Source organism: Vombatus ursinus, unplaced genomic scaffold (assembly GCF_900497805.2).
Source record: "Vombatus ursinus unplaced genomic scaffold, bare-nosed wombat genome assembly UNPS02009994.1, whole genome shotgun sequence".
NCBI classification, from domain to species: domain Eukaryota; kingdom Metazoa; phylum Chordata; class Mammalia; order Diprotodontia; family Vombatidae; genus Vombatus; species Vombatus ursinus.
In genome coordinates, this window is record NW_020949772.1 from 4,972,130 (window position 1) to 4,986,722 (window position 14,593).

The following is a 14,593-nucleotide window of genomic DNA, read 5'->3' on the forward strand; positions in this document are numbered from 1 at the left end:
TGTGTGTGTGTGTGTGTGTGTGTGTGTGTGTGTGTGTGTGTGTGTGTTGGGCAGATGGGCTGAGGTCTGGAAAAAAGCCTTCCCGGTTAGCCCAGGCTCTGTCCTCGAGAAGAGAGGGGAGAGGCTTGAACCCAGGGTTTTGATCCAGACCCAAAAAATAGGCCCTTGGGGGACCCTCCAGGCCGGGTGAGTAGAGGACGAGTTGTTGACATTGCTGCTGAAAGGGATGTGGGTTCGACTGGAGAGCCAGCGTGTGTGGCCAGTGTGGCCTAGGATGCTGGGAGGGCCGCCTTTCTTCCCTGCAGTGTGGATGCTGCATTGAAGGTTTTGAGGGCACACCTGCTGAGTGGGCGGGCTCCTCCTGTGACCCCTGGGCGTCCTCTCCCCTTTATGAAGACTTGACTGCAGGATCCCACTCCTGCAGAGAGGCGGCGTGGGGTTGGGGAAGAGCTGGGCAACTCTCAGAAACTGTAAGTGAGAAAGGATGCTGGTCTTTGTGGATGGCAGGAGCGTCCACACTGGAACTCACCCAACCAAGCCCTCTGGCATTTGAAGTGCCTGTGTGCCAGGAGTTGTTCTAGGTGCTGAAGATGGAAAGACGAAAAGCAAGAGTACTTCCTATCCTCCAGGAACTTACGTTCTATCAACAACCCTCAAGATAACAACCCCTCCCCCCACCCCCAGAGCCTGACATGTGGGCACTCCTGCTTGCCTGGAAAGCCCTCACTTTTCACCTGCTTCGAGGCTTCCTATGAGAAACCTTTGCTGATTTGGCACTGTGGAAATAGCCCTGGCCCTGGCATCAGACACCTTGGGTTCAGATCCTGCCCCTGACTGGGTGACCTTCAGCCCCTTCTCCCCTTTGGGCCTCGGTTTCCTTATCTGTAAAAAGAGATTGTACATAATGACCTCTACAATCCCTTCCATCTCTAGAGTTTTGATCCTAGGGGGCTTCTCTTGGGATTATGTGTCTCCTCTCCCTCCAGTCCAAATGCTTGGGGCTGTTGTGGACTGTTGTGGGCCAAGTGACTTTGGATGTCCCCAGAGAGAGCCCTGGAGTCAAGGGGATACACAGGGTGGGAGGAGTGGGGAGGGGAAGGCAGTCTGCCTTTTGAGTCCTGGAGCTTGTCAGACCCCCTTTTCAGGGGGTCCCAGCCCCAGCCCTTAAAAAATCTGAGGTTCTTTTGGCTAGTAGGGAGGCTGCTGGTCATGTGGGCTGTGTGGGTAGGTGTGTGCAAGCTGTTTGTGAGGGAGGTCCCAGTCCAGCCCAACCCTGTTCCTCTCACCCCCTTCCCAGGCCTGGTGGGGAACTGAAAACAAGGCCATGTCACATGGCCCCTTTCTGCAGCTGGGAATGTTGTGTCCAGGTCAGGGCAGCTGGCTTCCCGCTGCCCCAGGGCCTGTGTGAGGCTAGCCAGGACAGCCAGGAATTGGGAGGGGCCCCGGAGGACCGAGGGGTCAGTATCTGAAGCTTCTGCAGGGTGCTGGACAGAAGATGCGTTGGTGCTGAGGGAGAATGAGGAGAAGGCGGGCTCTGGAGAGAGGCTCAGGGCCTCAGCCAGAGAGAGCTGCCCCTTTCTCCTCCGCTCGGTCAGAAGACCGGCCTCAGCCTGGGCTCGGCTGCTAACTCCTCTCCGGCCAGGCGCGAGTCCCTCCATCTCTGAGCCTCAGTTCCCTTATCTCCCTATACGGGGGGGGGGGGGGGTGGACTCCCAGGTGCTTTCCAGCTCAGAGTCTGCAATCCTTAATCATGAGACTCAGTAACTCTGGTATTTGGGCATCCCTCCAACTCTCCAGGCCTCCGTCTCCTCCTCTGTGCAGTGAGGGAGCTTAATGAGGTGACCTTCCGAGTCTGTGATGCCGAATGACTTCACCTTCCTGGGCCTCAGTTTCCACATCTGTACAATAGGGACTCAAACTAAGGGGAACCTCTGAGCTTTCTCTCAGCTCTTCCAAGTCTGTGATCCTAAGTCACATGGCCTCTGGCCTCAGTTTCTATACCTGTTCAGTAAGGGAGTTGGACTAATGGACCTCTGGGGTCCCTTCTTAGCATCTCTGTGACAAAGATCAGGTCCCTTTCCTGTCCAGTTTCCTACTCTGTAAAATAAATAACGGATCTGGCTTAGGTGACCTCAGAGATCCTGCTGAGGACAGAATCCTCTAATGGTGGAAGGAAGCTTCTGGGCCTCTCATTTGGGCCAGGCACATCTATCTCATGGACAAAACTTCACCTTCTGCCTTTTCTCCCCGCCTCAGGTCTCCTGGAACACGGGCGGAACTGGTCAGCCATCGCCAGGATGGTGGGGTCCAAGACAGTGTCCCAGTGTAAAAACTTCTACTTCAACTACAAGAAGAGACAGAATTTGGATGAAATCCTTCAGCAGCACAAGCTAAAGATGGTGAGTCCTTGACCCCTGCCCTCCTCCCCCCAGCTTCCCCGCCACCACAGAAGGGTCCCGGGCAGGGCGCCAGAGTCTTGGATGGAAAGACTTACTGTGTGTAGAATCTTAGGGATTCTGGGTTCTCCCCATCTGATCCAGTCCATCAAAATGAACTTCCTACTGACCAGTCACTCCTGGGTCAGCTAGTCAGTCAGTCAGTCAGAAAGCATTTACTAAGATCTTACTGTGTTCCAGGCAGCGTGCTATGTGTCAGGGAAAAAAAAGAAAGGCCAGAGCAGCTCCGACCCTGAAGAAGCTTATATTTTAATGAGATACTAGAGATAAGAGGAGTGAAACAGATAGAGCAGTGGGCCTGGAATCAAGAAGACCTGAGTTTAAATCCACTAATTTTATGGCCCTGGGCAAGTCGCTTCACGCCATCTGCCTCAGTTTCCTCAACTGTAAAATGGAGATAATAGCAGCACAAGCCTCGCAGGGATACTGTGAGGATCCAAAGAAATAATATGTGTAAAGTGCATGGCACAGTGCCTGGCATGTAGTAGGTGCTTAATAAATGCTTGTTTCCTTCCCCCTATAAAAATAAGAGAGGCTGAATGGCTTTCCCTCTGTCATGGAAAGAGTGATGGGCATGGGTTTAACTCCTGGCTATGCCATTACCTTTGGGACCTTGTCTAAGTCACCTCGCCTTCATTCCTCAGTTTACTCACCTGAACAACGTGGCCGGCATTGGCATTGGTCAAAGGGGTCATGAACCTTTGTTGTGTCTTGGACCCTTCTGGCAGTCAGCAGATACATAGGAGTGCAAAGGAGGCCAGTTATATTGAAACGAAGGTGCCTTGATGTTTTTCTTAAATTTGCAGAATCCAGGTTAAGAACCCCAAGCCTAGATGATCTTGAAGGTGACTTTCAGTCAATCAATCAACATTTGCTGAGTGCCTTCTGTTAAGTACCAGACACTGTGCTGAGCGCTGAGGATACAAAAAAATACAAGGCAAAAAACAGTCTGTGCCCTCACGAAAGTGGGGCTTGGGAGAGAGCTTGGTTCTACTAGCCAGGGAGCTTGCCAGGTTGGGATACTTGATTTTGACTCTTGGCTCCCTGTCCTGTTAAGGCTCACACTTTCTGTGTAAGGCCCAGAGAGGGCAGTCGGCGTGCCTGGTGACACACAGCAATGGGCAGGGGCTGGTTGGAGGGTGAGGCAGCTCAAATTCCATCCAGCCTCCAGGCTTGCCAACCTCATCCCCCTCAGGCCGTCAGGTGTTTGGGGGAAAGAGGAGGAGGAGGTGAAGAAAGAGCCACTGACTCGTCACACAGGAATTTCATCTTGTCAGCCTGAAGGAATGAGAATTTGGAGCTGCTCTTTCCCTCCTGGCCAGGCTGAACTGTCTCTCTCCCCCTTGGCCCCTGCACTGCTGTGCTCCAGAAAGCCAGGGCTTGCAGCCCCTGGGTAGCCAAGCACAGTGGAGGGGGGCAGCCATCATCAGTTGAACCTTTTCGGCCCAGCCCATCCTTCTGGCTATGCAAATCCAGGGCTGGTTTTGTACTGAAATACTGATGGGGCTTCCAGAATGGTATCCAGCGCTTAGCCCAGTGCTTGGCATACAGTAGGTGATTTATAAATGTGGATTGCTTGATTATCCCAGACTTGTAGTTCTCTGATTGTTGTGGACATGAGACGCAGACAGATTTCTCCCTCCCACCACGCTTTTATGGGATAGGTTGGCATTAGAAAGGGACTGCAGTCATCTGCTAATTCAGTTCCTTCTGTGCACCTCAGCCCCCATTTCACAGATGAGGAAACTGAGGTAAAGAAGTACACAGGTTCACATAGGTGGTCTGCACCAGAGGTCCTCTAACTGTAGAACCCCATCCCCACCCCTTACCATGTCCTTGGAATGAATCAGGGGCCACCTTCTTACCATCCCTCTGAATTTCTCCATTTGGTCCAGACTTAAGAATTCAGTGGCCCCTCCTCCTCAAGAGTACCAAAAGGCTAAGTGACTTGACCAGGGTCAATCTGCTGGTCTGTGTCACAGGCAGGACTTGAACTCAGGTCCTCCTGACTCCAGAGGCCAGTTCTTTAGCTACACTACAATCCTTTTTCCATCTTCTCTTCTAATTACATATTCAAAAGGTCAATGATTTCATCTGTCAGAGCTCTCTTTTTTCCCCACTCCTTCCCTCCTGTCTCTCTCCTCTCTCTCTCTGTCCCTCTCCCTCTCCCTCTCTTTCTCCCTCCCCCTTGGCCCCCTCCTCTCTCTCCCTCCCCTCCCCCAGCCTCCTCTCCCTTTCCATCTCTGTGTCTCCCTCCCCCTCTCCCTCTCTCCAGGGCATGCCACCTCCTGCTTAGCAGACTTTGAAAACAGTTGGTGGGGCCATCGGATGTCACCGCCCCGCGGCCTAGCTTTCTGGTGATCGGCCTGTCTCAGTTTGGCTGGGTTGCCCTTTGAACACACAGTCCCATTGCCAGGCTCACACTTGCTCTGCTAGAACCCGCCAGGGCTCAGGCTCTTGGCAAAGCCTCAGATGGCCCGGGGCTATCTCTGTGCTGCAGTGAGGCATCCCAAGGAGACTGTTCTATCTTATTTGTAACCCACTAATAACAGCTCATGTTGACAGGTTTTAGATGTGATGCTGACCAGCTTGGGCTCAGTTTCCTCATCTGTGAAATGGAGGGGGTGTGTGTGTGTGTGTGTGTGTGTGTGTGTGTGTGTATAGAAGGGACTAAGGTCTCTTTCCAGCTCTAAATCCGTGTGGTGGGGATGGGTGGGGGAGGAGGTTGTGGGTATTAGGAGGCAGAAACCTGCCCACCTCCAGGAGAGCCCAGGACAATGCATCGATGAAGTGTGGCAGATTTTAAGGTTCCTGAAGCACTTTGCATCTCGTATTTCACTTGGTCCTCAGAGCAGCTCTGGAAAGACAGATGTTACCATTGACCCCCATTGTACAGGTGAGGAAACTGAGGGAGCCTGAGTGATTTGCCCAGGGTCATACAGCTAGTCAGTATCAAAAGCAGTATTGGAACCCAGGTCTTTCTGCCTGCTAGTCCAGCACTTCATCCACCGAGATACTGGTCATAATGATCTGCTGCCAGAGGGATCCCGAAGATGTTGTCAGTCAATGTACAGAAGATGAATTTACCTCAGCTGTAGAAAAGCAGCTATTTTATTCACCCAGACACTAGTCCAGAGAAATTTTGGGGGGCCCGGAGGGAGGCAATCAGGGTTAAGTGACTTGCCCAGGGTCACACAGCTAGTAAGTGTCTGAGGCCAGAGCTGGTGCTCCATCCACTGTGCCACCTAGCTTCTCTGTGCATAGAAAATTAAAAAAAAAAATCACCGGATGGTGACTTGTCTCAGGATCGTTTCTCTCTGAATCCCATCAGCTCTAAGATGAGAAGAATCCTATCAAAATTGTAACAGTTGAGAGGCCTCTTCTGAGCCAAGAAGACCAGAGTTCAAGGCCCGCATCTGACACCACCTGGTTGTGTGACCCTAGGCAAGTCACTGAATCTGTGTGCCCAAGGCTGCGCTCTAAGACAGTAGGCCACAGAGAGTGTGCCAACCTGCACTGGTGGATGGAGCCTCCTTTTCAGGGAGTTCCCAGCGAAATCACAGGACTGGACTAAATGTCCTCACCATTTGAGGGTTAGTTTGCCATTTACAGAGCGTCTTCCATGTGTGATCTCATCTTACCCTCTCTATAACCCAGTGAAGAAGTAAGGATAGGGGGCCTGTTAACTACCATTAAGCCTCAGTTTCCTCATCTGTAAAATGTGAGCAATCATAGCCTCACTCTCATAGCATTGTGTGGAGGATCTGATGAGATAATATCTTTTGAGAGCTTGATTAATGGGAGATTATTAGTATTGACCTGCTTGCTTCCAAGCTCAGATGAGATGGGAGCATTGTAGATGGATAGGATCCTTGTTAAAAAAAGAGGTGAAAAGATCGGCCCAATATCACACAAACAGTGCCTGATGCAATGGAGAGACAGGATTGGAACCCAGGATCCCTGCCTCTGAGTCCAGCACCTTCTACAACAGCAGGCAGATGATGTGTATACTGTACTTGGAAAAAACTTGAAGAGCTATGTAAATGTGAGGGATTACCGTGACTATTATGACTAGTAATTTTTGTTTCAGACTCTGACATCTTTGGTTGGAGAAGAAAGTAGATCAGTACCTTTCTCCTCCATGGCTAATAAGAGCTGGGTCGTGATTTGAAGCCGTGTCTCCTGAATCTTTTATAACCCCTATTCCTCCCCATCAGTAATGCTGGGCTGCCTTGGCTGCCTTTTTGCTTCAGCCTCTTAGAGAATCAGAAATAGGTAGCAGAGAGTTCCATGGATAGGCAGATCCCTCAGTCTGTGCCCTGCCCCCGTCGGCTCCCTTTCTCAGTGCCCTCTCGTTAGAAAGGCCTGTGAGAAGGCCTCAGTTAAGTGCCTTTGGTCTTCAGCATGCTAGTCTGTTTGACTTAAATGTGTATGTGTGTGTGGGTGTATCTTTAAATAGATCTCTCCTGTTTTTATGTCATCTACCTTTCTAAACGTTTCCCTCCAAGTCCTAGAAAACCCTCCTTTATAACGGAGAACAAAGGAGGGGGATAGCAAAATTAAGCAGCACATTGAAGACGCCTCTCCGTATAGTGTGTTCTGCACCCAGAGTCCCCCCACTTCTGCAAAAGAACAGGGAGGGAGGGGGACAGCCACCTTCTCGGTGCTCTTCTCTGGGGCCGAGTTCAGCTTTGTAGTTTCGTGGCATTTAGATTCAGTCGTTTGGTTCATGCTGCTCCTGTTGCTTGTGTGGGGAATGTCATTCTTGATGATGTTTTCCTGGTTCTGCTCATGTCCCCCTGCATCAGTTCATATAAGTCTTCCTTGACTTCTCCACTTTCTTCCTAAGTCACTGTTTCATCTACCACAATTTGCCCAAGTGAAAGAGCCAGAAGGGACCTCAGGGTCATCTGGTCCAATCTTCTCGTTTTACAGATAAGGACACCGAGGCCCGGAGAGCTCATAGCAGTAGAGTTTCGAGTGACCTCAGAACACACATACACACACATACATATTTTACAGATGAGGAAACTGTGGCTCTGGGAAATTGAACTGCTTGGCTGAAGCTCACACACAAATTGAGAGGGTCCAACGTAGACTTGGAACCAAGGTCCTCCGACTTCAGAGGCACGGTTCCTCCCTCCGCCCCTTTTTAAACAGGTTTCTGGGGTTGTTTTTTGCTGCTGCCTTCTCAGTTCTAAATAGAGAGGAGGCCATGCCCCTGGGTGGGAGGGGGCAGGAGGCCTTGTCGAATCTTTGAATCCCAGCCTGCTTCTGGGGCATCCACTCTAGAGCCCTGCCCTCTGCTCACCTTTCCGTCCTGACCCCGTCACTGTCCCAGGGAGCTCCTCCGGCCCCACGTCTTCCTCTCCCCCTGGCACTTGTGACCTCGTCCCCGGGCAGAAGTCACCCAGAATAGCCCAGACCTTTGTGGCTGCTGGCTAAGACTGCTCCTGTCTTCCCGTCATCTGTCCCCCGGGCCCTGGCATGGGGCTTTCCAGTTTTCCTCCTGGACGCTGCCGTTCAGAGCCCATGTCCCGCACGGAGGCCATCTTGCCAGCCCCCTCCTCCTCCATATCAGGAAAATGGAACCCAGAGGTGGGGAGGAACTTGCCCATGGTCACATGGGCAGTGATTGGCGGTCACTCACAGAATCATAGATGGAGAGCTGAAAGGGACCTTTGAGGCCGTTTAAGCCAACCTCCTCCTTTTACAGAGGGGGAAACTGAGGTACCCAGAGTCACCCAAGTAGTGTCAGAGGTAGGATTTGAACTCAGATCCTTTGACTCTGGAGGTTGCCCAGTGAGTCAGGCATATCTCACCACACCCCTACTGTTACCAGTCCTTGGTGTCTGAGAGGCCCACACATAGGCTTTTGATTCCCTCTTTCTTTCTTTCTTTTCTTTCTTTCTTCCTTTCTTTTTTTTTTTTTTTTTTTTGTAAATAAACTCCAGTGACCTCTGGACATTTCCTCCTAGAGCTGCCCATGCCTCCGGTTTCCTGTCTGTAAAATGGGTATCCCATTCCTGCCACAGCTACCATAAGAGGCTGGATGTTCTCAGTGCCGCCTTTTAGTTTCTGCGTTCACCTTATTGCCTGAGGGGCTGGCAATCGAGGGGCAGGCCCTGAAAGTGACATCGCCCGTCATGGCCTTAAAAGGAACGGTCACATCCCTTAGAGGGACCATAGTGTAGCATGAAGAGCAGTGAGTTTAGAGTCAGGACCCTGGGTTCAAAACCCAGCTCGTTATGTTGACTGCCTATGTGACCTTGGGTGAACTGCTTTGACCTCTGTGGGCCTCAGTTTCCTCGTCTGTAAAATGAGGAAGAGTATATTTGGGAGGGACCTTCTGAGTCCCTAAATCCTGTTATTCTATGTTATATCACGTTTGCTCCTCCCTTCAGCCAACCCAGTACTCTGGTCATAGGAAGTGCTCAGAAACACGCAGCTCTGTAAAGATCAGCAGAGCAGGCCTTTCTAAACTGTAGAGCGCAATATAAGTGGTCGCTATGGTCATCATTATCGTTAATGACATAAATGGTATTAATATCATCTATAGAATGTTGCTGTGTGGTCTGCATTGTATTCATTTAAATATTACGTATCTAAAATCCGTAATCGAGCATCAGTAACAGTAATGGTGCGTCTTAAAGCATTCTGACTGGCGTGCGTAGGAGACTACGCAGAGGGGTTCTAGAACACCTGCTCTGATTCTCAGGAGATGAGGCCTGAGCGTGCCTCTTCATCCCTCCTGGTTCATGGTCATCAGAGCGCCGGGAGACCCCTCCGCAGGCCGTCCGGCCAAATCTCCTTTGTTCTAGAGGCCCAGACGGGCTCAGCTCTGTGAGGCCAGACGGCCCGAGTCTCCTCTGTCCATCCCGTCACCCGGCTCTCGCTCTTCATTTTAGAGAAACAGACTCCGTCGGCTCCCCCTAGTCTTGGGCTCCGGGGCACCCAGGACAGAAGGCGGCCCCCTGCCCCTCGTCGGCTGCGTCTGGAGGGGGGGCTCCTGGCAGGCATTTGGCCGGCCCAGGGAAGAAGGGAAGAAACGGTGGGTCAGGGCCTTTAAAGTAATATTCCAGCCCGATTCTCACAGCATCCAGCCAAAGCCTTGTTACGGGGGAAGTCAGCAGGAAGCCGCTCTGGGGCGGTGCTTGTTTGCCTTAGTGAGGGTTATATAATCGCTGGCATCCACGCCTGTTTCCCTTTATTTAGTTATTTATTTATTTATTTATGTTGGCGAGGCTTAGCTCCTCCCTCCCGGGTCCTGGAGCTCCAGTAGAAACCCACGCATGCAGGCTGCGCTGCCTCTGGGAGCCCTCCCGGCTCTCTCTTCATTCAGATCAGCTCCAGTCAACAAGCAGTGATTGTGTGCCAACTGCACGCGAGGACCCCTGTGCTGGGCCCTGGCAGTCAGAGCTGGAGGGACCTCAGAACCCGCTGAGGCCCAGAGGAGGGAAGCCACGAACCGGAGGTCACACAGGGCAGCAAGCCTCAAAGCTGGGGGTCATACCCCAGTCTTGGGGGGGCCACAGATTTAGAGCCCAGGGAGGGCGAGTAATAAATGACGGGAGGCTGAATTTGAACCCAGGTCCTCTGACTTGAAATCCACAAATGAGGCAGCCTTCAGGGGGCTTACGTTCTCCTAGTGGAAAAATGTGTTCTGATCGATAAATACAAAACCTACACAGCGTAATTTGAGGCACAGTGCCGGGGAATGACACTAAAGGCAGGAACGGTCAAGAAGGGCCCTCGAGTAGAGCCAAACCTGGAAGAGTCAGGAGGCAGGCAGGAAGCACTGATTAAGCACCGGCTGTGTGCCAGGCGCTGTATCAAATGCTGGGAATACAAAGACGGAGAAAACAGCCCCTGCTTTTGAGGAACTCGCGATCTAATGGAGAAGAGGGAGGTGGGGGCGAAAGGCAGGTTTGGGAGGCGGGAGATTCTGTCCTCATGCCTGTCCTCCCCATTTCTTTTGCTGTTCTTACCTGTGGGTGTCTCAGTATCTCATAACCCCAAGGCAGCCTTCTCCGCCACGGCTTCAGTTGCTGTGTGTGCCCCCGGCGCCTGTTCTAGGCTCCCAGCTCTTACATCTAGAGCCGGGGGCCCCCCCCTTCTGCAGGCACACAGAGGCCTGTACCTGATGACCCAAGACGGCCAGGTCTGGAGTACATGGCGGATCTCCAGACCTAGCACTCTTGAATCTTTTGGTGGCCTGGACCCCTTTTTGAGGGCAGGCTGGGGAAGCCTAGGGACCCCTTTTCAGAATTATTTTTTAAATGCATGAAATAAAGTGCCCAGGATTACAAAAATAATCCCACTCTATTGATATACAGTTACTTACATATACATAAATAAATTTAAAATATGTAAATATATATAAAATAAATACTGTGTGTGTGTGTGCATGTGTGTGTGTATAAAGAGAGAGAGAGAGAGAAAGTGTTTGTTAGTTTGTTGGACCTTGGGTTAAGAACCTTGCTTTATACCACGTGTTCCCTTCTCTGGCCCTTAGTTTGCTCCCATTCAAAGTTGTTGAGAAATAGGTAATGGCAAAGATACCCTGCTTGGTGTTGGCAGATTTTCTCCCCGCCCCACCCCGAAAAAAAGGCAACAAAGCAGCCCTGCCATGGAAGAGCCCTAGGCCCTTGTGGCAGAGACTTTTAGATCTTCCCCCACCCCCAGTACCTGACACTTTGTCCCCTGCAGTTGTGGGGATGGGGTAGAGGGGAGTTGTCAAGCCTCTGGTGTACCCCCAACTACCCCAAGTGCTGGGTCATTTTGGAGCTTAGGAACACCCCCAACCCACCCAGTTGTCTTGATTTTATTTTCAGCTCCCCAAAGGCAGTGTCTTTAAGTGGCTTTTATCTGGTCCCAAATGCTAACAATCCTTATCAGATAAAAATAAATTGGAGGAGAAGTAAAATCCCCCACTGGACACTCTGCTCACAATTCCTCCATCAGGACAGAACTCTGCTGGGAACCCTCCGGGTTTAGGGCCAGAGTAGGGACGGTGATGATGGCTGCCCTGGGGCCTGTACTGTTACTGACTGGAAATAAATGGTGCCTCTTCCTGCTGGTGCTTGGGGGATATGCTTGCTCCCCCATATGTTTAGGAGTATGGCATCTTTTTTATTCCTACCCTCCCCCCCACCCAATCATTATCACAAAATCATTTGTTTTTATCATTCTTTTCTTTTTAAATTGACTTCCAAATTCTCTGTCCCACCCCTTCCCTACCCACTGAGAAGGCAAGCAAAATGTCATCAATTATACTTGTGAGGTCATGCAAAACTTTTCCATATTAGCCATATCACCAAAAAAAAAAAAGCAAGAAAATTCTACTTCACTTGTCACTTGGAGTTCAGCAATTCTTTCTCTGGACCTCATAAATCCTTTGGAACTGCCTTAGATCATTGTATTAATCCGAGTAGCCAAGTCTTTCAAAGTGGTTCATCATTACAACATGCTGTTACTTTGCACAATGATCTCCTGGTTCTTCTCACTTCACTTTGCATCTGTTCATGTAGGTCTTGCCGTGTTTTTCTGAAACTACAGCCGTCATCATTTCCCACAGCACAATAGGTATGCAACAACTTGTTCAGCCATTCCCCAATTGATGGGCATCCCCTCGATTTCCAATTCTGTGCCACTATAAATAGAGCTACTGTAAATATTCTTGTACCTGTAGGTCCTTTTCCTTTGATCTCTTTGGGATACAGACTTAGTAGTTGTATTGCTAGGTCAAAGGTTGTGCACAGTTTTATGGCCCTTTGGGCATAGTTCAGAACGGTTGGATCAGTTCACTACTCCGCCAACAATGCAATAGTGTCCTTCCTTTTCCACATTTCCTCTAGCATTTGTCATTTCTTATAGATGTGAGGTGGTACCCCAGAGTTATTTTCATTTGCATTTCTCTGATCAATAATAAGTTAGAGCATTTTTTTTGTTTTTTTTATGGTAATTTTTATTTTTTTTTTGTTTTCAACATTTACTTCCACAAGATTTTGAGTTCTAAATTTTCACCCTATCTCGCCCCTCCCCCCACCCCAAGATGGCATGCATTCTAAATGCCCTGTCCCATAGTCTGCCTTCCCTTCTATCTCTCCCCCTCTTCTCTTATCCCCTTCCCTTTCAATGTATTTCTATACCCCATTTCCTGTATTTCTTATTTCCCAGTTGCATGTGAAAACATTTTTAAACGTGTTTTTAAAACTTTGAGTTCCAAATTTTCTCCCTTCTCCCTCCCCACCCACCCTCATTGATAAGGCAAGCAACTAAATATAGGTTATATATGTGCAGTTATGCAAAACACTTCCATAGTAGACATGCTATGAAAAACTAACTCTATTTCCCTTAATCCTATCCCACCCCCCCCATTTATTCTGTTCTTTCTTTTGACCCTGTCCCTCCTCAGAGGTATTTGCTTCTGATTATTCCCTTTCCCAATCTGCCCTCCTCTCTATCATTCCCCTACTCTCTTGTCCCCTTCCCCCCCCATTTTCCTGTAGGATAAGACAGATTTCCACACCCAATTGAGTGTGTATGTTATTCCCTCCTTAAGTCAAATCCTATTAGAATAAGATTTGCTCATTCCCTCTCACCTTCCCCATTTCCCCTCCACTGCAAGAGCCTTTTCCTTTCTGTTTTGGGTTTTTTTTTTGTGGGATAATTTACCCCTTTATACCTCTACCTTTTTCCTTCTCCTAGTATATTCCTCTCTCATCCCTTAATTTTATTCTCCAGATATGACCCCTTCATTTTCAACTCACCCTGTGCCCTCTATCTGTCTGTCTATGTCTATATATACGTACATACAATTTTTCCCCTCCAACTACCCTAATACTGACAAAGGTCTCATGAGTTACAAATGTCATCTTTCCATGCAGAAATGTAGACAGTTCAACCTTAATAAGTCTCTTATGATTTTCTCTTTCCTGTTTGCCTCTTCATGTTCCACTCGAGTCTTATATTTGAAAATCAAATTTTCTATTCAGCTCTGGTCTTTTCATCAAGAATGCTTGAAAATCCTCTATGTCACTGAATGACCATTTTTTCCCCTGAAGGATTATACTCAGTTTTGCTGGGTAGGTGATTCTTGGTTGTAATCCTATCTCCTTTGCTCTCCAGAATATTATATTCCATGCCCTGCGGTCCCTTAATGTAGAAGCAGCTAAATCTTGTGTTATCCTGATTGTGTTTCCACAATACTTGAATTGTTTCTTTCTGGCTGCTTGTAATATTTTCTCCTTGACCTGGGAACTCTGGAATTTGGCTACAATATTCCTAGGAGTTTTCCTTTGGGGATCTCTTTCAGGAGGAGATTGGTGGATTCTTTCAATTTCTATTTTGCCCTGTGGTTTTAAAATATCAGGACAGTTTTCCTTGATCATTTCTTAAAAGATGATGTCTAGGCTCTTTTTTTGATCATGGCTTTCAGATAGTCCAATAATTTTTAAATTCTCTCTCCTGGATCTATTTTCCAGGTCAGTTGTTTTTCCAATGAGATATTTCACATTGTTTTCTAATTTTTCATTCTTTCGGATTTGTTTTACAGTGTCTTGATTTCTCATAAAGTCGCTAGCTTCCAATTGCTCTATTCTAATTTTTAAGGAAGTATTTTCTTCAGTGAGCTTTTGGACTTCCTTTTCCATTTGACCAATTTTGCTCTTTAAGGCATTTTTCTCCTCATTGGCTTTTTGGACCTCGTTTGTCATTTGGGTTAGGCTATTTTTTAAGGTGTTATTTTCTTCAGTATTTTTTTGGGTCTCCTTTAGCAAGCTGTTGACTTGCTTTTCATGATTTTCTTGCCTCACTCTCAGTTTTTCCTCTACTTCTCTTACTTGCTTCTCAAAATCCCTTTTGAGCTCTTCCAAGGCCTGGGACTGATTCATATTTTTCTTGGAGGCTTTGGGTGTAGGAGCTTTGACTTTGTTTTCTTCTTCAGGTTGTATGTTTTGATCTTCTTTGTCACCAAAGTAAGATAATATAGTCTGACTCTTTTTGCGCTGCTTACTCATGATCCTGGCCAATTACTTGAGTTTTAAACTCTTTGTTAAGGTAAAAGTCTGCTTCCAATGTGAAGAGTGTACTGTCCCAAGCTTCGGGGGTTTGTACAGCTGTTTTCAGAGGTACTT

At 48.7% G+C, this 14,593-nt stretch overlaps 1 protein-coding gene across 1 annotated transcript in view; it reads left to right on the forward strand.

Moving 5' to 3' along the window:
- NCOR2 (nuclear receptor corepressor 2) overlaps window positions 1-14,593 on the forward strand; it is a 255,367-nt gene that overhangs the window by 157,214 nt on the left and 83,560 nt on the right. The window contains exon 19 of the mRNA XM_027853513.1: window positions 2,257-2,399. Coding sequence (XP_027709314.1) covers window positions 2,257-2,399 — 143 coding nt within the window. The remainder of the gene's footprint in view (window positions 1-2,256; window positions 2,400-14,593) is intronic.